A 24,040-nucleotide genomic window follows, 5' to 3' on the forward strand; every position below is an offset into this window, starting at 1 on the left:
CGCGCCCCGCGGGGGTGTGAAACTGCGGATAAGGACTCTTCACATTCACAAGGTCACATCTGTTTTCCCGACTATAGCCTAATTTGGTTTTCAACTAAATAACATTCTGCCAAAACCAAATCCTTGACATTTTCAGGAAAATAAGAATCTATAATCATAATGTAGTGATCGAGATGTCCTTACGTACGAGGCACCGTACAATTGGCACACGGCCCAGAAAAATGTATACAAACGCGCACTCAGCGCAGTGAACGCGCGAATATCAGCGCTTTTCTGCTGCCAAAGTGTGCAATTTGGAGGCCTAGTTCAATACACAGCCGTACACTGGCCAGGCGTTCGGGGAACCTGATTAAAATATTAGAACCAAGAATATTAGGAACCTGGGAATCTTAGAGACCTCACTTTTAACCTCGGGGCAACTTTAGAAATACAAACCTTGTGATTATAATTTATCATTGGCAACGGTATTACACTGATTTATAGAGTTGGAAGTTGAATCCAAGCATGATTTTTGTACTTATGTAAGACCGAGATTTAGACTGTCCCTGAGCACACATACTGCCACTCTCACAACAGGTGTTTCACATTACACCCCAAGGTCTTCACCTCACTCTTTTCCAAGCAATACACCCACAGCACCATGACTGTGATTTAAAGGGAATGTACAGCATTTGCTTTGCTGCAATTTTCTGCAGCTCAGTGGAAATGTAATGATTCGAAGTGCATACTAACTTGTTAGTAGTTTTTTCCCTTATAAATGACGGAAGTCGGAGGCAGGGGCGTTAATCCGGGAAGGGGGGGGGGGTATACATCCCCGGCCAGTCTTTGACCGGGGGGGGGGGGTGGGAATGGGCAATTGGATGTCCCTGAGCACACATACTGCCACTCTCACAACAGGTGTTTCACATTACACCCCAAGGTCTTCACCTCACTCTTTTCCAAGCAATACACCCACAGCACCATGACTGTGATTTAAAGGGAATGTACAGCATTTGCTTTGCTGCAATTTTCTGCAGCTCAGTGGAAATGTAATGATTCGAAGTGCATACTAACTTGTTAGTAGTTTTTTCCCCTATAAATGACGGAAGTCGGAGGCAGGGGCGTTAATCCGGGAAGGGGGGGGGGGTATACATCCCCGGCCAGTTTTTGACCGGGGGGGGGGGGTGGGAATGGGCAATTGGATGTCCCTGAGCACACATACTGCCACTCTCACAACAGGTGTTTCACATTACACCCCAAGGTCTTCACCTCACTCTTTTCCAAGCAATACACCCACAGCACCATGACTGTGATTTAAAGGGAATGTACAGCATTTGCTTTGCTGCAATTTTCAGAAATAAATGGATTTGGAGGATTAGTATGTTATATAAAATATTGTTAAACTGACTTGTTTCATGTTTTGGGATTGTAGATGCTGGAAAAACCAAGAAAACTTAAATTGGCCACTATCAAGATGAATTCGAATGCTATTTTGTGCGAAATTGGCCGGGAAAACCTATAAAAAGCGGCGCTTTTGCCATCCCCATCTATAGCCCCAATTTGATGACGCCATCGCGTTTCACAGGTCATCCTACAAAACATGTCCAAACATCCCATCTCTAGTATCTTTGCTCCAGAGGTTTCGAGGAAGGGCGCCTCGCACAGTACGTAGGAAGGTAAAAACTTGCTCCATGCACTCAATGTGATAACTTAGTCGTGCAAAGCAGATAAACTATGTTTTCTTTGGTAAAATCATGCCGATATTATGATTGTGTTTTACAGGTCACCGTTTGGATTGACCAAACCACGGCGCGGTTTAAGTAAGAAAATCCCTGTAGGCACCAGTGATAAATGGACGCGTATTTCAAAATTCTGTTAAAAATATTCAGAACTCTCACAGGTATTTAGGCTGCAGAGAAAATGAAGATCACCATGTCATCTGTCATTTTCTTTTAAATTTTTGGTGGGTTGACCATTGACTTTTCGAGAAATTCTCAACCGAAGAACAGCAACCATCTTGAAAAGTGGCCATCTTGAAAAGGGATCCCTCCACATCATGGCAGGGGGGTTAGGGTTAGGGTTAGCCTAAACCCAGAAAATTTTGTTTCTATGTAATTGCTCCAGCGATTCTTGTGCCTCCCTTGAACTACCAAAAACTGCAATTTTCGGGCATTTTCATGTCGAGCTACGAGCGACCTGTGCATCCACTGAGCCACTTGCCTGCCTCCCCTGTGCTTCCCCTGCAACCTTCGCCGAATGGAGGCGCAATATGGTCGCCACAAGTCATCGTTTAATGCACGTTATTGGTCGGCCAAAGGAGGCAAAAGCTAGGAGGCATAAGCATATCGCCCAGATTTACGGTAAAATTTGCAACAGAATGGATCTATTACGAGGCGACCATTGGCCGACCATTGTGCATCCATTCTGCAACCACGGCAATGCTTGTGCCTCCTTCTGTCGCATTTGAGCCACCTTTAAGCAACCAACCTCCTCGGTGACCTTTGTGCGACTGTTTTGAACATGTGCAAAAATTTACGGCGACCATGGCGTCCATGGCGATGTCTGAACATCCAGTGTGTACCACCTTTGAACGACCTATAGGCAACCACTCGGCCTCCTTTGAGCCGCCATTGGTGACCTGGCCCGTTTTATGGTCGCACAATTACAAAGAAGGCTCAATAGCCCAAAGGGGTCTTACGGAGCACGTACAGAGTCAGATTGTGAGCGATGAATTGAGTTGTAGGTGGAATATACCTATTTTTTGCCATTATTTGTATTCGCACAAAAGCATTCTTTTCATGCTCGGTTGCATATAATATAAAATCCCGTATTTTTTGTGTCAATAACCCTGGGTTGATGGAATAAGTACATGTATTGCAAAAGTCTCTATAAAAAAGGCCTATATATTTCCATCGAGTGAAGTTCGTTGATTCAGAGTCACGGAAAAAATGGCAGAGGATTTCGCAAATGTAAGTACCGGTAGTGTTTGCTTTTGAGGAATTGCGTTGCGCAAGCTGTTCGCTAACTTGAGTGAGTTGTTATTTTTCTAGTTCATTTTGAAGTAGTTGAAGTACGGGAGTTGGTTTCGGCCCATCCGTTAACTTGATACAATAGCAATTCACATACAGCATTCTTCCAATACTTAGGCCCACGAAGGTGATCATCATAGGCCGTGTGAACCCTCTTCAAATACTGCAATGTAGACTTTACTGCCGATTCCTACGCCAACGTTTGAGAATGAATCATTAGAATTAGTTGCGGTAGTGCATTCTTAAGGTTTTCTCCGCGTTGAAAGTCATGTATTATGGTCCATACATTGGGTGCCATGGCGGGCGGCGAATCTTCATATTTCCCAAACGACATCCGTTTCCCATCCTCTGATTGGTCCACTACATGCATATCTTATGCATTGTTCTCCACAACACCAACTCAAGATAGACCCTTGGCCCTACGTGTTGTGCAAAAAGTTCTTTCGTCACTAAATAGTTTATATTGAAAAGGTAAAATGAGAAGAAGTGAAAACAAGCTCACAGAGATTCGAACTCAGACCACCTGACTAGCAGGACTACCGTGAGGACTACTTCACCAGTCCACGAATCAGCTGCTAATCGATCACCATTATTCCTTGTTACATTTCGTTCTCTAAAGCCCTGGACTTCACGAATATGCATACCGCAGTGAGAGCGCCCTCTTTCGATATTGTCCGACCTCGTTTGGGGAAAAAAATCGCCTGCGGCCACAATACAACGGAGCGCCGCATAGAATACGTGCATATTTCAGAAAGCCTGTATTACTATTACGCCTGACGGGATATTAACAATCGTACAAAATTATACCTTAATATGTAGGTCGAGGGCAATTCATGTCAATCGTTTTGGTAAGCATGAATAAACCTTTTTAGGCCTTCTACAAAAAATATACCTTTGTCTGTGATCTTCTAGATGAAGGGGGGGGGGGTGGTACTTTCTTACACTAGGTAATTTTACGGCTAAGTTTAATGTTAAGACTAATTTTCTTGAATAGGGAGGGATTATTAAGGCCATAAAAATTCTTTTAGTACTATATGTTGATGGGTACCAGTAGGGAAAGTACCTGCTTCCCATTCATTCCTTTTAACTGTAGGCTACTCTTGGAGGATAAGAAAGGCTCCGACCGTATTTGTAACTGTCTAACATCTGCTTAAAAAGTTGTCTACAGTCGGTCACGATCTTGAAAAACATTGGGTTTAAGCAACCTGACTGGATATGCATGCCAAATTTTCCCGAAGCATTGACGTGTACTGATGATGTCCAGCTAAATTGCGACGCATTTTTATGGGGCTAAGGTATAAAATGAAGAGTATATTATCGCACATTTGACTGAGGCAATGCACACTTGACGTGAAGACAGAAACGGTGGAATAAAAAAAATAAATTCTCGGCCCATGTTACTTCAGGCTGTTAAGCCACGATGGACTTTTGCGAAAGACTATAATTATAAGGCCAAAAAAAAAAGTCGGTCTCTGGTCAGCGCGCGCGTCGATTTTAATCATGCGCGTCAATCTGTTTTTTTTTCAAAATGTTCCGCGGCAGCTCCAACAGCGCCCTCTATTGCCGCACCTCCTCAATTTTTTTTTTACCTTAGAGCACAAAGGAATAAGAAATTGCACCAAGGCAAATGATCGAGAGCACCAAGGCAAATTATGGAGGACACCAATGTACATGAGGACACCAAATGGCAAAATAGTACCCCACCTTGTCTGTACAATCCAAGCTTGAAGAAAAAAAAAGCCCAAAAAGAAAAGAAAAAAAGACGCGTCCCCGCGTCAATTCCAGAACTTTGGTCTGACCAGAGACCGAATATTTTTTTTTTGGGGGGGGGGGGGGGGGGGGCTAATAGTGAGAGTTGCGAGACAAGGGTCGCACTGTTGGGAACCAGAATGGAGGATTATGCATCAGTGCACATAAGCCGTAGGTCTATACACAATTCGCTCTTTTCACGCTCCGATGGGCGTGCAGAGCACCAATCTGGCAATTTTACACAATAAAAATAGCCGGTTCAGTGATCTGAACCCCGCCCGCGGGAATCACTGAACCGGCTATATTTATTGTGTAAAGTTTCCAGATCGAGGCTCTGCATGCCCATGGCGGAAGTGTGTCAAGAGCGAATAGTCGCACGCTGCTGTGTACACGATTATAAATGAACGGCCATTATTAAATCAACAGTCTGAAGTTATCGCAATACTGTCTATACATACGGTTCTGAAAAACACAAGTTGCGCCACCTATATTGTCCAACAGTGTCCAGTATCGTCCGTTTTGAACAGAGCCCTCATTAGTCACCTGATGTCCAACCGCCCTCGATCTCCCCTCCGCTCTTTTGATTTCGGGCGCGCCAGGCCAGCGCAAGAATTCGTAGCCACCTTTGAGCACAAAGTTGGTCCGTTGGCAGTTTATTGTCACCCCATCCGACCATTGAGATTGGTTTGGCGACGCCCGTGAGAGTTTTGGGTGCCTTTAGGGCGCGGGTTTTGTTTTAAAGTTACATTCAGGTGTCGCGCAACATGACGGAAAACGCCAGTGATGTAATCACTATCATCTAGCCCTTTGGTCTGTCGAGACTTGATCTATGTTGCGTTTCTGCAATAAGATCTAGCATGCTGAAGTTTGTCAACTCCACCACGGTCATCCAACTCTTCCTCTGTTGACTCGGTGACAGCTCACTTTAAAGTGACTTGAGTTATTGTTCAGCCATCCTCCATGTCAAAGCACTACCAATTTCCATAGAGCTGAGCGTGGGAATATCACTTATTGGAGAGGAGTAACTCCTCGTCCATGCCGGCCGTAAACTCAGCAGGAGAGAGAAGGGACATCGTGCACCCGGTAACATAGTTGGGGAAAGTATGACATATTTACAGCATAGGTGGGGTCAGCTGGACGAGACGGTGATCTATGGAAGTATTGTGAGCCTGATAGGCCGTACTACTGGAAAGATCTCAGGAGATGGTATTACTGAGGACAAGGTAATATGTGATACATTCCCTAAGGCATTGTTAGTTGCAGGTAGAAGGAAGTTTCAAAGGAGCTCTGTGCTTGTCTGCTTGCGGAAGTCCGGAAACACTCCTCGGTAATTTTTTTCATAAGGATATTCAATCGCCAGTTGGGTTGGCTTTGGGCAAATTGCCCGATAGTCATAGCGACGATGTTGTATTGTCCCTCTGGCCTAATTGACATGTTAGGTCTCCAAGGTCTTGACCACCTTACAGCAGGTCGTACTCCACACTGCTCAGTTGGGTGCTTTGTGTTTCCAAGTCAGTAGAGGGTATGTTGCACCGATTTAGTACATTGTGAAGCTAGTCGTGGTATCTCTTGTTTTTGCCAACGACTTTTCGACGGCCATTGGTGAGTTCGCCGTGGACAACCCAATCGAAGACAACCCAATCGAAGCTGGTATGCGCGCTGATAATGGCTCGAGCCGAACCGGCCAAACACATATTTACTCCCTTATTGGTATAAAAGTCGCATGACTGTCTTTGCTATGCCATCGTGGTGGAACTTCGCGTCGAGGGTGACATGAGCTTGGTTGCGATGATTTTACGTCGGGATGCCGCTTGTTAAGGAGAATCACACGATTTCTCAGTTTTGTGACCTGAGCATTATTTTTCTGCTTGATGCCGACGGTTCCGTCGGGTCGACCTGAGGCCGGCTTTAAAAGTCAGTCGCCAACTGATCTGTGTCGTCGCAAGGTCGACATGAGGTCGATATGAGGGTAGTCCCGTCTACAGGGACGTTGGAGCCTCTGAACTCTCTTTACGACATTTTAAAAGTTGTAGATAGCGTTGCCACCGCGTGGACTTGGCTCTCGTAGGACTTGTACTTTAAGCGCTGGTTTTCTTTTCTACGTACGCCTAAGCTCTAAGGGTAGCTAAAAAATTATTGTTGTTGACCACGCGTCATGGGCGGCACGTTTCCTTTTGAGGTGATCTTAAATCTCAGAGAACTTTTCGTCGAACCAGCCCTGGCTTCTTTTGTCGGTGTGACCGAGTACCGAGACGTTGGCTGTCATGAGGGTGGATGACATGGATTGCCATTGTGTGAAGAGACTAGCCGTGGATTTCGGGTGTGCTTCAAAGCCATCATTGACTCTGCAACGCTGCAACGTAAGGCATTGAGTTGATTTGTTTCGTATCCTTTAAGCTTGTATCGATCTTCATTCGTAGGGTTGCCCTAATGAGACGGTGGTCTGTCCAGTAGTAGGCCCTGCAGAGAGCCTGTGATGGTCACATCCTGACGAATGACGGCCAGAACTGCGGGCGACGATGCAAACATCAATGCCATGACTTTGTTTCGACTTTTATGGCATCTGGAATAGGGTATTGGTGATTGTGAAGTCATGGTCAGTGCACAGCTTGAGTAACTTTAATAAAAGTTTCCTTTTTCCAGAGGTTATTGGAACCTACGCAGGCGTTGAAGTCACCACGGAAAATTGTCCGGCCAAGGAATGGCACGGAGAGTGCATCAGGATGCATCCGCTGATCAGGTTTGCGTATCCTCTTGAAGCCAGTGGGATACGGAGAGTCATTCTGCAGTTTGACGCTATACAGACTAGGGAGGCTGCGGATGAGCGGATGGCGAAGACATAAGAAGGAACAAGGAACAGTTGAAGGCCCTTAGTGTTTTGTTGCAAGATGATAAGGTGTCATCCTTGTATCACAGCCATACCTTCGCTTTCTTGCTGGTTGTCAGTACTGCCCAAGGAGCTTCCGGAGGTCTGCTCAAAGAAGTCGTCTTTTTATACTGGAATCAAGATGACTCGACCCATGTGGTAAGGAGATCACGTGTCAGGTCTAAGCAAAGGGCTCCTCGTCGTCTGCACTCCGTGCTGTTAAGAGTAATGTCCAACGCCTTACTGGAACTGTCCTATGTCGCTACTGTTCTGGTCTTAGTGCTCGCATCCAACATTGTGCTGACTCGGGGGATCTGGCCTGTATAACGGCATTAAAGAGACCACCAAAGAAGAGTGCTCCACTGCTGTCAGCGTTACCCTCACCGATCCATCAGCACAGCTTGACCGTTGGGCAGAGCACAGCTCTCTGTACGCTAGCGAAGCAGAAGTGAGCCCTGATGCATTAACCGCTCTGTCACAACTTCCCATCCTGTACGAGCTTGATAGTGATATAACCCTGGGTGCAGTGAAACGTGCCGTCAGCAGTCTTAAAAACCAGTCCCCTGATGCAGATGGCATCCCTCCTGAAGTTCTGAAATGTGGCGGTGTTGAGCTCTTCAATGTGTTTCTGGTCTACTGGCACTCGCACTGTCTCCCACAAGACCTACAAGATACGAATATAATCACTCTCTACAAAAACAAAGGTAACAGGCAAGATTGTAACAGCTACAGATGTATTGCTCTACTGAGCATAGCCGGCAAGGTCCGCACCCCTGTGCTACTTCCCAGGTTGCAGGTCATCGCCAACAGAATTCTCCCTGAGAGCCAGTGTGGGTTTCGCACATCTCATTCTTCTATGGACTGGTGATTTCTCTTAGACAGCTACAGGAAAAATGTATTGAGCAACAGCCCTTGCTTTATGTCGCCTTTATCGACTTGATGAAGGCTTTTTTACTCAGTCGTTCAAGCCTGTTCTCAATCTTGAAGCGCCTGGATTGCCCAGACAAGCCACTGTCCATGCTCATGGGATTTCACGACGACATGCAAGCCACGGTCCAATTCAACAGCTCTAAATCTAGGAACTTCCCAATCCATTGTGGCGTCAAACAGGGTTGAGTGCTAGCTCCCGCCCTGTTTGGGATCTTCTTATCGGCCCTCCTCCATCATGACTTTCCTCATCCCTCTGGCGTATTGCTCCACACTCGCAACTCAGGAAAGCTACTCAACCTCTCTCGTCTCGGTGCCAGTACTAAAGTCAGACGGGTCCCAATTCGTGAACTCCTGTACGCAGATGATGCTGCTATTGTCGAACACAGTGAAACTGATCTCCAATTCCTGTGCAGTTCCTTGGCCAAAGCTTGTTCGGGGTTTAGCATGAAGATCAGCCAGGGTAAGACAGTTGCTCTCTCGCAGGATTCTCTATTTCCTCCCGACATCTCCATCAATGGGACAACTCTGAGCGTGGTCGATGAGTTCAAATACCTTGGTTCTACCATCACCAACTCCCTTGATGCTCAAATGGACTCCCGCATTGGCAAGACAGCAACCACATTCGGCCGACTTCGTCACCGTGTTTGAAGCAACAGAAATCTCTCCATCAAGTTGAAGATCTGCATCTACGTGGCCTGTGTACTATCCTGCTGTAATGTAGTGAGTCATGGACCATGTACCACCGCCAATAGCGTCGCCTCAACTCCTTCCACTTCCGATGCCTGCGCTCGATCCTGGGTGTCTCCTGGTATGACCACGTCCTAAATGCTTCCATCCTGCGGCTCAACGGAGCTACAGACACGTTCACCCTCCTGAGTCAGCGCCGCCTTCACTGGGCCGGTCACGTGCACAGGCAGGTCGATGGCCGAATCCCTATGGACATCCTCTATGGCAAACTTGCCAATGCTCCTCACCCTAGCGGCCGACCCAGACTGCGATACAAAGAATGTCCTGAAATGTGATCTCGCCGCTTTTGGGATATCAAACACTACTTGGGAGTCAACTGCCGGCAACTGTTCCCATTGGCGCTCTGTTGTTTACAATGGTTGCTCTACCTGAATGCAGCTGTACATAGATGACTGTGAGAGTCGCCATCTCCATCGTCGTTTACGACGGGACAGGCCATAATGATGACGACTGAACTAATTGTCCCCTGAATAGCACCCTCTGTAGTATTGGCCACAGGATTAAACAGTTTTGTTTGGGAGCCTTATTATTTTGTAACAGTGTAAAAGTGTGCGCCATAGAGCTGTATCTTTATGGTGTGTGCACATCTTTCCGTACAATGAAATAACAGTTGGTCGTTGGTCGTTGGTCGTTTTAATAGCAATGATGGCCATTATAAAATTCAATATGGCTGCCAAAAACAAGTGGCTTTTTAATATAACTGTTCTTATTGGAGTCCTTGACACAGAAATTATGGATATACAGTCACCTACAGATATCGGATCCCAGGGTATGGGCAGAAAAAAAAATGCTTGGCGGCCATTTCGAAATTTTGGCGGCTATTTTGCAATTTTGGCGGCCATTTTGAAATTCAAGATGGCAAACCACTACCAAACGATCCACTGGTGTTACCACTATTCTTATTGGATTTCTTGGCCCAAAAAACATGGGTATAGACACCAGAATCATGCCTCTACGGCTCTCATAGACCAAGATATAGGTAAAAGTAGATTTGCGTGGCGGCCATTTTTCAAAATGGCCTCCAGGCGAAAACATCCCAACAGTTTTTCCTTTGTAACATGTAAAATCTCATTCAGACAGGTAATCCAAACAAAATGATACCACTCGCGGAGGATCTGGGGGTGGGGGATGCAGGGGGGCCCTCCCAGCCCATGGACTATAGGGGTGTCACTGGAATGGTGGAGAGCAAGAAGTTCACTCAAGAAGATGAATCTTACGGAGATGGTCGTAGTCGCTCTTGTCCATGATGATGGTGGCGATCTTGGCGTTCGTTGCGTGGGACCTAGTGTTTTTCATTGGAGATGCCGTTGTTTGGGGGCTTGTTTTTCTTGATAACTTAGTTAAAATGCATCTGTATGCATCTGTAATTATCGGTGGTAAATAATCTTGTTAAGGTGGCGGGAGGGGGGGGGGGGCTGGTTCGATGGCCTAAACGGGGTCGGACCGAGGGCCAGTGCAAAGCTCATGCCGAGTGAAAGAACTTTGAACTCAACATTATAGAGGGGTCCTTGGCTCAGATTAATTAAATTTTGTCTTTGGAAAGCTCGCTGGTAAATGGTGAGCTATAGTATAATGGCACGACGATACCCTATTGGCCGATTTGGGAAGATTCGTGTGAGAATAATGGACGGAGGAGCTGACTGAGAAGGGTATCACCTTGAATGTATGATTAGGTTGATGATCTAGGAAAAGTCTGCTCATTGCGCGCGTAGTATTGTGAAATGGGTGTTATTGATTTTCTTATCATATCAAGGCAGGCAAGGTCTATCTGGTCGGAGAAGGGCTTAGCTGGAAGGACGGAAGTTTGCTGAGAATGATGCCGTGAATGTCATGATGTCATGAATGGCCCTATTCAGAAGCCATGGCTTTTGAATAACGCTCCTTGAACAAATACATGGACAAAATGAGGAACCGCCAACAAATGGCTCAGTTTCCGTGTTCACCTTAAAATAATGATAATGCAGGCACCTAGTCAGTTATGTAGTTTCTTTGAAAAAACAACCTTGATTAACATGATTTCCTAACCTAACGAACTATTTGTAATCTTTTCAATGGATCTATGCATAGGGCCGGAGGAACACGAAGGGGAAAATTACCGCTCCTCTTGAACGACTGCCGTCATCAGAATCAGTGAGTAAAGATGAGCAAGTCGCAGGAACTGTCCACTTGAAAAGGGAGATGGGCTTGATCCGAGCGGTAGCAATCATCGGCAGTGGAATGATTGGTTCAGGGATCTTCATCTCACCACAGGGGATCTTACGAGGAGCCAACAGCGTAGGAATGAGTCTTATCATCTGGATTGTATGTGCTGTTGTGTCTTTTCTGGGTGAGGGTTTGATCATTTTAAGAGTAATGATAATAATCATTTATTTATTTTGCGCACTTTCCATAGCAAATGTGTTCAGATGCGCATAACTTTCACTCTTTGTTTACACTTCCATTCTGTTTTTTTTTTTTTATGGCGTGATCGTGACTGCACAGTGTTGCCATTAGTCATTTGCATATCTCCCATTCAATAATACATAATGAAATTAATATACACGCCTCGAAACGTTTACACACAATTTGGCGAAGTTAAAATCATGTTCATCCTTTGCGCATAGGCGTCGCCGGATTTTTTTTAAGAGGTGGGAAAATCATTCGTCAGAAGCATTTGTGACGAAAATACAGCGAAGGGGCGGGGGGAGGGAAATATGGACCGAGGAACTACTGCGATGAGTAGACGCGCACCTGTCCTCGGATGTCTAAGATATAACAAATTATCTTTTGGGACGGGGGAAATAATCCTAGATAGCGCTGCCACCAAGCGAAATAGTTAAGGCCTAAACCTCCGGAGTTTCGTCTCTTTCGCCTCTCCGGTTTAGTAATTCTCGATAGCTGACGTAGATCCGGGTCAAAATTTATGACGAAGCGGGGAGGAGGACTTAAATAAATACAGACAGGAATCCAGAAATTCAAAACAAAACTCGGAGGATTATTAAATCCTAGTCCGCAACAATTTCAGAACAATAAATAGAGCAAAGTTATATTACACTAATATTTACAGCAAGTGAATTGTTTCTTACAATCCAGGGATTTTCTATTTACAACCCAGTCTATTCCTTTGACTTATAATCAGTGCACTAAAGTAAACTAGGTTGTACGAATCCTCAGTACACCGAAGGTGGAGGGGGAGGGGGCGAGTCACACAAATTGAACAAAGTATCGTTACTAACTGTCTAGATATCCGCTCTCCGACTCCGGCTCCCCAAAGTTTTGCTCCCCAAAAGTTGGCTCCCAAAAAATTGGCTCCCCAAAACTTGGCTCCCCTAAACTTTGCTCCCCCAAACTTTGCTCCCCAGCTCAGCTCAGCTCCCCGATTTAATCAAGTTGGCTCCCCCAACTCCAGTTGTAAAGATGACTTACTCTCTAAGTATCTCCGCTCCCCAAACTGGCCAAAGCACTATTTATACCCTATGGGCTACGCGCCAAGCGCGAAAGTCAAAAGTACGCGCTAGTAAATATGCCACGCCCATATTTGTAAAAGTCACAGTATAGTGAATTCACATAGCGATAGTTTCCCCTAAATTTGTCCAAAATTATACAGCAAAATATTAGGCCAGAAAAAAAAGTCTCCGGTTTCTGGTATGCGCGCGCGTCGCCGTAGCCATGCGCGTCGGCAAAATGAAAACGTTTTTTTTTTAATGAAAGATGATGTCCCAAAACCGCCAAACTCACTGGTTTGACTGGAATACTGCTGCTGCACAATTTTAACGTGTTTTTAGATTGAGTTATGGTCGAGAATAAGCTTATGTGGCCTCTCTTGACTCCCATATATTTGCATTAAGTTTAGTCGGACACCATTTGCAGTCATCAGCACACATTTGAAGCAAAAAAGTCAGGTAAAAAAAAAAAAATGCCGCTTCGCCGCATCACTTTTTGGGCAAGCTCCATACCAGAAACCGGAGACTTTTTTTTTGGCCTTACACAAAAAGGCTTAAATCAATCCTCAAGACATTCCTTACAATAACACTGCTCTAAAAATGTGAATAAATTATACAGAACCCACAAAATGCTCAATTTTACGGGCTGTGAATGAATGTAAACAAACCCTAAATTCATTGACAAACATACAGTGATGTCACAGATATGAATATTCATTAGTCAGTCACTGACTTACCAGACGAAATGTTACAGAGAAGTCATCAAAACTTTCCTAATTTCCAAAGTTGCTTCAAATTAGACAACTTTACATCCAAAGAAGCTAGATAAATATTTATACAAACTTTTAATAATATGAATTACTTTTTTCTAGAAATAATTTTAGAACTTTCAGCCAATCACAAACGTTTTAGCCGCCGCTCAAATGGCAGCCATGTTGGATTTTACCATCGCGCTATTTGTAGCTCAGCTGACATGATTGTGTAAACAAACACGTGAGTGCACACAGAATTTCGGCAGAAAAATACTCAAACCTACTTTTGAAATAATACCTAAACAAACCTAGGAATTTACTAGACGAAAATGCCTGATCTGTAGAAGGATAAAGGTAAAATTTAGAGTAATAACACATGAGTAAAAAGTGGGATTTGGGGGCATTTTTGTCACACATTGAAACAGTTGCAGGCTGCGGAAAAATGCGGGGGGGGGGTGGTTGACAGGGGTTGACGGGACATGATTCAATGCTTTGAGGCGCTGTTCATAAACGCTTATAATTTATTAATATAAAAAAAAAACCGGGGTCCTTTGGAATCTCTCCTATTCTTTTTCCTTTCTCTTTTCCCCTCTTTTTTTGGTGTGTGTGTGTGAGTTTGTCTTACATACGCAGTGTGGACTTCCGAACAAAAGACGTCCACATAATGTAGGTAGCACCGACGTTGTGTGGACTTGCCCCACGTCCACACAGTGTTTCCCCATTTCTGGAAAACAGGTTTAGAGGCATTTTTGGGTTAGGTTTATCTGTAGCAGAATGAAGAGAAACACTAAAGGGAATCATAGAAAAAAAATTGGGTTGAAAGAGTTTTCACAGTTTGAGAAAAATGAGTTTTTTCACTGGTTTTTCTTAACTACACGAAAGCAATGGAAAGTCCACACTAGTCATGTGAAACAAGTATGTGGGTGTGTGTGTGTGTGTGTGTGGGGGGATTTTCCAGCCCCTCTTGCCCCATCCTAGCGACGCCCATGCCTGCGCCTCTGCGAAATCCGAACCTATGTGTTTCTGTTCACCTCAACAATTACAGTTTGTTCTCGCATCAATCTCGATCATGTACATACTTCTTTGTATTGTAAGATGTTAAGTATACCACACTATCTGATATTTCCTCCGATACAAGGTGCCTTGTGCTACGTTGAGCTGGGAACAGTCCTCCCTCGAGCTGGCGGTAGTTATCAGTACATCTTGCACGCCTACGGTGACCTAGCTGGATTTGTGGTGTCTTGGGCTAACGTAGTTATCCTGAAGCCAGCTAGCGCTGCCCTGGTTTCTATCACTCTTGGTACCTATATATCCGATTACGTCATCCCTGGTGACTGCGCACCTCCAAACGAAGCTATCCAGCTCTTCGCTATCCTCTCAGTCAGTGAGTATAATAGTCATTTTTGGTTATTTTGTTCTGGATATTAGGTATTCGTTGTCAATACTTTAACCAGTCAATGGTTAAATTACAAAGCTCATAGCAGCCACACATGACCATTCTTCTGATTCCTTGGTTATTTTCTCTGTCTAAACAACATACATTATTCCTGTTGCTGTTTTGACTTTTGAACGTAAAGAAAAGAGAATTTTGGGTTAATCAAACCCAATTAAATATGTACGCTAAACACATTTTTGTTCATATTATCGGCAGGCGATATCGCTGGTATACAGGTGAGTCAAAAAGCAAAAAACTGAATTATGAAAATATTTTTTAAAAAAATATGTGGCTCGATCCATTGTGTAAAAAGAACATAGGAAATGTTGTTGACTTGTATATAACTGTGAAAATTTCATGTAATTTGCATACTCTATTCCAAAGTTTTTTTTGAAAAAGAGATCACACAATGCAGCTGTCCACCATCATTTACCGTTCTACGAGCTGATGAATACCCATGAAATACAATGAAACGTGGACGTTTCCCCACCTCAATGAATGAACGAAAACTTCAAAAGGAGAACAGACAACAATCGCCATCAATATAAAAAAAAAAGCGTTGACTTGCTCCTCATATTCAAAACACAAAGTCTGTCAGTAAAAGTAACTTTCATTCTTGACTCAAAATGACTAAAACCTCATTTGTATTTGAATGCCTTAACTGTGTGTAATCTGTAATTCTCACCCATCACAATAGCTTCGTGTATATAACTTCTGATAGCATGGGTCAATTTCAGTATTTTTTTTCAAATGAACATGCTCTTTTAAGACATACTTAATTAGTATATCCTATTTGATAGCGCGAGCCCTTAAAAAGGTTATGTAAATTGATTGCTTAAGTGGGTTTCTTTTGTTTAGTTTTGTTCAGGCTGAGGAATAAAACAGTATTGTTCTTAGGGTTGGAAGTACTGCATGTGCCTGCGTCTCTCTTTTTTGTGTTTTGGAGACAAGAACTCACTTAATAGTTCACACTATAGTACTATTACATTTTATCAACTTTTCATCCGGTTATGCGATAAAATATCTGTCAATCAGAGCACGTAAATATCGCTTATAAACTTTTACCTGTTCTTTTGGATCCCCTCAACAGTGATCATGATGTTCGTCAACTGTGTCAGCGTTCGTTATTCCAGTGGAGTAGTCGTCATTTTGACTATTTCCAAAGTCGCAGCTTTGCTGATAATTATTGCTGCAGGCATTGTGCAACTATTTAAAGGTATGATTTTTTCTTCAGCTTATTTTTTATTACTGACCCTGGTGTCAGCTTTGATGATAACATTTTTCTATCCTTAAATTTGACCCAAAAAAGCTTAATTTACCATTGTGGTGTTTTCGTCGCGACGCAAATGAACCTAGCTATAAGGCTGGAGTGTCTTGTTCGAAAATCAATTCTTTGTTTCTATTCATTTTATAAAAGTGCCCTTTTGAGCACGAAGCTTATTTGTTAGTGAAATTCGTTTTTGGGGGAATATTTTCAGGGCGGACAGAGTATCTGAACCCAGAAGTATCATTCCAAGGATCTACCACTCAGATCCTAGGTTACGGTACGGCACTGTACTACGGTTTCTGGCCATACACTGGTTGGTAAGTACAGGTATGAAAGAACTTGGGGGAGGGCCTGGTACCATCTGTCGATGGGGGCGCTGTTCAAAACCGACGATTATGTACAATAACGGACAATATATGCTGCTTTTCAGGACGATACTTGCGTCAAATTAAAAAAAAAAACACCCGTAACGGCAGATGACACAAAAAAGGCACGACAAAAAGGGCATGACTTCTTTTTAAGATGGGCACTTGTTTTTAGAAAGAAAAAAAAGACACTTCTTCAAAAAAAGGACACTCTTTATAAAATATTTGGGGGGGGGGAGGGAAGCGCTGGTTAAAAAGGGCATTTGAATGGAAAAGGGCAGTCTTTACAAAATATTGGGGTGGGTAAATACCCCCCCCCCTCCAGCTGGCTACGCCTATGGTTTGGCCACTTAGGTATCCGCCGTTTTCATGTGTCCATTCAAAGCTGCAATCTTATGGCAGTTTGTGCACATGAATCATCAGCTGTACCACTGTTTGTTTTGACAGACACTTTCAAGAGATCCACAGAATATAGGCCTTATAAATAAGTTTTAATTTCGTTGGCGTTTTCCCACATAGGGACAATCTCAACAATGTGTCAGAGGAGTTAAAGAATCCAGCAAGGTAAGTTTTTTTTGTCTGTTCATGGTGTTTCATGTTCCCTTGCATATCGCTGTTGAATGTTCGTTTGCGCCATATGGGTCCTTTTTGCCAAGAGATGACTTTAAATAAATAAACAGCTTAAATATCTCTTAGCCGAACATTATGTAACACTCACAGAGCCTGACCCAAAGGCCACTAGTTTGAATTGCTGCGCCCATTCTTTAAACAGGTCACCGTCCTGTAGTAAATTCAAAACAACTTTTCGTGGCAATAGTTAACGATACTTTGAAAGACCGTTATGAGAACGTGGCAAGCAAGGTGTTAGCCTTCAACAATCTACTGCGTCGATTAATATTAGGACTCAAATGGGAAGTATAAGCTTCAGCTTTTGCCGTATATACTTTAGCACCCAGCTCTTTGTAGCGTTTCAACTTCTTAATGCGCCCCTGTGTGGTGCATGAGCTTATGGCATAAAGCAGGCTCTGCGAAGAACCTCTCCCTCAAGACCAATTTTTCCTTTGGTTCTGATGTGCAGTCTACCTCCTATCTGTAGTTCATTTAATGCCCTTGCACCACGCTTACCATTGAAGTAAACTTCTCCCTACTTTAACTTGGATACAGCGTCTGCGTTCTGCAAAGTTTGTCTGGTTGATTGGCTTCTGAAGCTGATTCTTGGTCGGTATGTCTTTTTCAATAGCTTCGCATGGGATGTCTCCAGTTAGCTAAATGTTTTGATGATGACACACGCCTTCTCCATTTTGTTGTCACTGAACAGAGTTCGGGACGTCTGATCTGATAGCAAAAGCCAGTATAACTTTCCATTATGGTCGTTGGCTGAACTGCCGTGGCGTAGTGCAGATCGCAAAACCTGCCTCTTCGGGCTATAGGCATTGTGAAATTGTCTTATTGCATAGAGTGTTAATGTTTAATTTGTCATTTGCAGAAATCTGCCGTTGTCGATCGCCATTGCAATGCCGACTGTGACCGCCATTTACCTGCTGACTAATATCGCATATTTCACCGTACTCTCACCAGATGAGCTGCTTGCTTCCAGTGCAGTCGCAGTGGTATGATATCTATGTCCATTTGAGAAAGTAAATAAATGTTATGACATATTTTAGCTTCAAATTTATTTGAAAAACGTTTATCCGCAAATGTTTATGGGGAAAAATCTGATTATTCGATTGACATCCATTTATTTAAATCGACGGATTCAATTTTTGTTTTGTTTTGTGTAACAACAAAATGAATTACACCGTTCCCCCAAAAGGGGACAAATTGACTATGTGCTTCTATTGTATATCTATATATATATAAGAGAGAAGTTTACTCGCCCCCGAGACGATGCTTGCTCCTGAAAGGATCCGAGACCGCGGGCTCCCGCGGCCCCAAAATCGCTCCACGTCCGTGGAAAATGCGGAGGGTGTCTTCCGCCGGGTCGAACGCTTCGGGTCGTCCTAATTTTCCCGTACGGACCGGCGATCGGTTTCGTCGATTTTTCGTGACTGGATTTTGCACAGGAATTTGCCGCCGTGTGCGCTTTCACGTTGACTGCTTGGCCGCCCCCCCGTGCTGGCTTTTCTGCGTGTCTAGACTGTGCGAGGTCAGCGAGGTCAACGTAGGGGTTTCGTTTACGTGTTCTACTCGGCCCTTCTGCAAAAGCGTTCGCCAAACGTTAGTATGGGGTGACCTTGGTAAAATATTTTTTGTCCATGGTGCGTGGCCACCAAGTGTCCCTGTTCTTTCATATGCTTCGCTTGCCGCCCCTGCGCCGAGTGCAACGAATACTCAGAAGGACTACACATTAAGTATGCCTTGCGCGGTCTGACCAATCGAAAGTCTACACTGCGTGGTATTTCCGGGCTATGCAAAACTGTCGATGGCAACGCGTACTGCAGCCTGCTCCACACCCTGGAAACGAGGTTGGGTCTACAGTGCTCGCTATTTGCATGATTTGAAGCACAAGCAAGTGAGTGACGTGTATAGAGCTCTGTTGCTTCCATCGTGTGTTAATACAGCTCCATGCTTCCACCAAGGCTGAGCGTTGTGAGTTCGCTGCCCGCCACAGTGTTGCGTTATAATTTCGGGGGCCTGTCTGGGATCAACGAAGGATCGACGCATTGCTTCAAACATCGCGATCTTAAACGCAGTCACACAAAAAATCAACAAAAATGTGTCCAATCCGGCGGAAGACACCCTCCACATTTTTCCACGGACGTGGAGCGATTTTGGCGTCGCGAAAGACCGCAGTCTCAGATCGTTTCAGGAGCAAACATTTCTCGGAGGCCGAGTAAAATTTGCTCTTATATAGATGGTTGACCCAAGTTGAATAACAGTTGACTCGACAAGTTCCTCGCAGACAGTCTCGCAAATTGTAAGACGTTCAAGTTTACGTTTGTTGAAGAGTCCAATATACTGAAACTTAATTATGACCTTCTTAATCAGCCTTCGCCTGTGTACTACGGCAAGCCTTTCAAGTACGTTCTCTCACAAATGCCACTGCCTCACAAAATGCCAATTTAACAGACCAACGGGAACATTTACAGACTGTTGCCATGGTACATAATTATCATGGGCGTCAATCGGTGGGGGACGGGGAACCCCTCCACCCCCACCCCCCACCCCCCCCCCATTTTAAAGCGGTGGAGACTTTTTTGGTCCCCTCCCCCCCCCCCCCCCCCCACTTTTCTTCCCCAAATAAACATTGTAGCTACTACATGTATAATGATTCTATTACTCAGAAAAGCTGATTCAATGACACCAAACTCGAAAATCATGTTTAAAAGGAGATCTTTTGCTAAAAAAAAAATTGTTTTAGTGGTCAGAAATTGCCTCAGATCGCACCACAGAAATTGCTTTTCTATAACTGCATGTCTTCTCAAATAAACCCCCCAATTACATTCATCTCCCCACATTTTCATCCCCAACTCTACGCCCTACCCGATCTATGATCGGGTAAATCAACAAGGGATCGATGCATTGCTTCAAATATTGTGATCTTTGAACTATGTTGGGTTGGAATAACGAAGAGTGCATAAATAATAATATTGGCGGTTGTTGGCTGCTTGGCCTTGCTTATATTATGGTTGAACCATGCCAACTTGAATAAAATAGTTAAATCCACTTTTTCCTCGCAGGTCTCGCAAATTGTAAGATGTTCAAGTTTACGTTTGTTGAAGAGTCCAATACTGTACCTTCATAATGACCTTCCTCCATGATTCAGACTATGTAATTTTATGGCAAGTCTTTCAACTCAGTTTTCCCACATTAACAAACGCGACTGCCTCACAAAATGCAATTTAACAGACCAACAGGAAAATTTACAGACAGTTATACATGCCATGGTACATAATTATCATGGGCGCGGCGTCAATCGGTGGGGGACGGGGGACCCCCACCCCAACATTTTAAAGCGGGCAATATCGTTTGGTTCCCTACCCAAACTTTTTCTTCCCCGAAAAAAAATTGTAGCCTACTATAATATTCTTTTGCTCAGAACAGCTGATTCAATGACTCCAAACTCGAAAATGATGTTTAAAAGATGATCTTTTGTTTTACTATCGTACGTGGTCAGAAATTGCCTCAGATCGCGTCACCGTAAATTGCTTTTCTATAGCTACATGTCTTCTCAACTAAATCCCCCATTTACATTTAACTCCCCACACTTTCAACCCCAAAACAAATACGCCCTACCCGATCTATGATCGGGTAAATCAGCTTGTCCTTTATAAATTGCTAATGCCTTTACTAATGCATGTAACAGATAAAGTAAAGTTTGAAATGTTCTCTTTTTGGGTTCTTTGATTAGACGTTTGCGGAGCGAACTCTAGGAATCATGGCTTGGCTGGTCCCGTTGGGAGTGTGTATCTCCACTGCGGGCACCCTCATGGGAGGTTTCTTGTCCGGACCAAGGTAAAACATTTAGCTACACATTTGTTCGTCTTCTGCTGCTTTCAACAGAAATAGCAATAAATGGATTTATATGTTGTACTTGGTGGTCTACGTGTTTTAACGTTCGGTGCCAATTATTACTTCCAATACTCCCCAAAATACTCCCCTCCTTTTTCGTTTTGATTTATATTCATATTTAGTGTAATACTAAATATTGGACGGATAAGATTTTAACATTACCAAACTAAAAGAAAAATCATGTACATGACCTTTTGATTGTATTTGCCGTTCTCACGCCAGGACGAACTGGTTCCGTCTGTACCCTGGACACCGCATAGAAAGACAAACATTAATTTAAGGCATGACCATGCAGGCACCAGACTATTCTAATTTTGAAGTTGCAAATGATGGTCCAATGCAGGGCGCGCTTGGTGGGTGGGTGGGTGGGGGATGTCTGAATTATGGGCACTGTTTAACTTGGACGATACATTTTGCCGACGGGACAACGATTTTACCGACAAAACCGAATAATGTGGGGGATGTTACACCCCTCCTCCTATAGCGACCCCTGATTGCATGGTGGATATTGTTTACTATTATTGTACTATTTATTGAAATCAAAGGGGAGGTTCTTGGTACTAGTACAAATCGATTAGATTTGTACGGAGCTCTGGAAGTGCCATCCGACTTGTTCAGATACTGACATATTTTATCTCCGGATGACGACAAAATACAGGCAAGATGACGACATCCTGAGATAATTTGTTGGGGGATGACGACATCCTCTAAGTAGGATGTTGACATATCGTCATAATTTGATATGGCATGACGACATCCTGGTAATAGGATGACAACATCTTAAAACAATGTCTTCTGGCATGATGACATCCCGAGATAATTTATGATGGGATGACAACATCCTGAAAATAGGATGACGACATCCTGAGATAATTTATAATGGGATGACGACATCCTAAAAATAGAATGACGACATCCCAAGATAATTTATTATGGGAGAACGACATCCCAAAAACAGGATGACGACATCCCGAGATACTTTATTAGGATGTGACGACATCCTGAAAGTATGATGAGGACATCCTGAGATATCACGAGGTGCATTGAATCCATCTTGGAAACGCACATGACCTCTCATCATCAAATAAATACCATGAATATACAGCGATATGATAAATTTTATACAAGCCGCACGCCCACCTGTGCGTTTTCAAGATGGCTTAAAATGACCTCGTGATAAATTATGTCATGATGTCGTCATCTTGCTTCCAGTTTAGCGTCATCCCATAACAAATTATCTCAGGATGTCGTCATCCTACTTTCAGGATGTCGTCATGCCATAATAAATTATATCGGGATGGCGTCATCCTATTTTCAGGATGTCGTCACCCCCTAATAAACTATCTCAGGATGTCGTCTTCCTCATTTTAGGATGTCGTCATCCCCTAATAGTTTATCTCAGGATGTCGTCATCCTATTTTAGGATGTTGTCTACCATAATAAATTATATCAGGATGTCGTCATCATATTTTCAGGATGTCGTCGTCCCATAATAAATTATCTCCAGATGTCGTCATCCTTCTTTCAGGATGTGGCCATCCCCTAATGAATCATTTCAGGATGTCGTCTTCTTGCCTGTATTATGTCGTCATCCGGAGATAAAATAAGTCAGTATCTGAACAAGTCGGATGGCACTTCCAGAGCTCCGTAGATTTGGGTCTTGATCAAGGATATCTTTTAATTTATGCGAGTATTTTTGGAGTGTACTGATTGTGGCGGGGAATTGTTTAGCCTTGGCGGAGATTTGCGCTCTCTGAGTGCTTTCTAGTTTGGTAATCAATCATTGTTTTTTTAATTTGTTTGCATTATTATTGCACCACCAGGATTGCATTTGCTGCAGGACGAGAAGGCCATATGTTATCGATCCTATCTATGGTCAGTGTCAAGTATCATACCCCACTGCCTGCTATTCTTTTACAGGTAGATAAATACTTTGTCGTAATTTCCGTTAAAGAAAGATGTAGGCCTACCACCAAATATATACTTTTGAAAACAGTTACGGTAAATGTATTAATCACAGCTCGACAAAATTGTGGGTATATAGAAAGCCCTTATCCATTTGTATTTAAAACTCATTTATGTTATCTAAAATCTGGATTTCTTCCCAGTGAGAAGATTTACAAATACTCTTCCAGCACTGCACTAAAGCCTTTGAGTACCTTTTACAATGATATAATTGCGAAAGTGTATGATAATGAGGCAGCGTGTGGTTTTTCTGCACATTTTAATTCTAGGGACTCATTGCGGTCGTACTGATCATGATGGGTGACTTCAATTCGATCGTCGTGTACAGTGGTATCGTTCAGTGGATTCTCTATCTGGCTGCTTTTGCGGCGGTATTTGTGCTGCGACGCAAGTATCCAGATACACCCAGACCTTTTAAGGTTAGTCCAGTAATAATATGTTAAGTTTGACACAGATCTTCATCACATTGATAAATTCCTCCGACCTATTAAACAATCTTCTGTTTTGATGGAGCTATAGCAACGAAACTTTTCTTATAGGGCAAACCTGCAGGGTCTTGGGGGAAAACGACCAAACGCAAAAAAAAAAAAAAAAAAACAGCTTGGGCTGTTAAAATTGATTCTTGACGGTGTTGATGAAAGTGTTATTGAAAACGTTGTCGATGATATCGGAAATTAAGCTTGCTGCTTATTTTTCAATTTATGCCATTAATAAATCAAAAGTCGCCTTAAATCGTATTGATAACTTCGGGCTATATAAACAGTTTTGTAGTCTTGTTCCCAACCTACTTAACATTCCGGTTAACAGTCTGGTTCCATATCTTCTATCTTTTGTACATGCAGGTCAACAGTCTGATTCCCATCCTTGCAATCATTGCCTCTATCTTTATGGTTCTGGCACCAGTCATCTCCGATCCCAAGCTAGAGTACCTATACGCATTCGTGTTACTTGCACTTGGCCTCCTGGTCTACCTCGTGTGCGTACGAGGAAAACGACAGCTCCCTTTTATGGGTACGTGCTAG

General features: G+C 43.5%; 1 protein-coding gene across 1 annotated transcript; it reads left to right on the forward strand.

The window, feature by feature from the left end:
- Window positions 1-2,755: 2,755 nt before the first annotated feature.
- LOC119730648 (b(0,+)-type amino acid transporter 1-like) lies at window positions 2,756-24,040 on the forward strand. Its single transcript, XM_038203639.1, has 11 exons — window positions 2,756-2,948; window positions 11,368-11,626; window positions 14,613-14,858; window positions 16,000-16,125; window positions 16,388-16,493; window positions 17,061-17,105; window positions 18,028-18,151; window positions 20,893-20,996; window positions 22,877-22,973; window positions 23,288-23,437; window positions 23,861-24,040. The coding sequence occupies exons 1-11, from the start codon at window positions 2,928-2,930 to the stop codon at window positions 24,038-24,040; spliced, it is 1,458 nt and encodes a 485-aa protein (XP_038059567.1). The 5' UTR covers window positions 2,756-2,927.

The sequence above is a fragment of the Patiria miniata genome, unplaced genomic scaffold, assembly GCF_015706575.1.
Source record: "Patiria miniata isolate m_02_andy unplaced genomic scaffold, ASM1570657v1 HiC_scaffold_22, whole genome shotgun sequence".
NCBI classification, from domain to species: Eukaryota; Metazoa; Echinodermata; class Asteroidea; order Valvatida; family Asterinidae; genus Patiria; species Patiria miniata.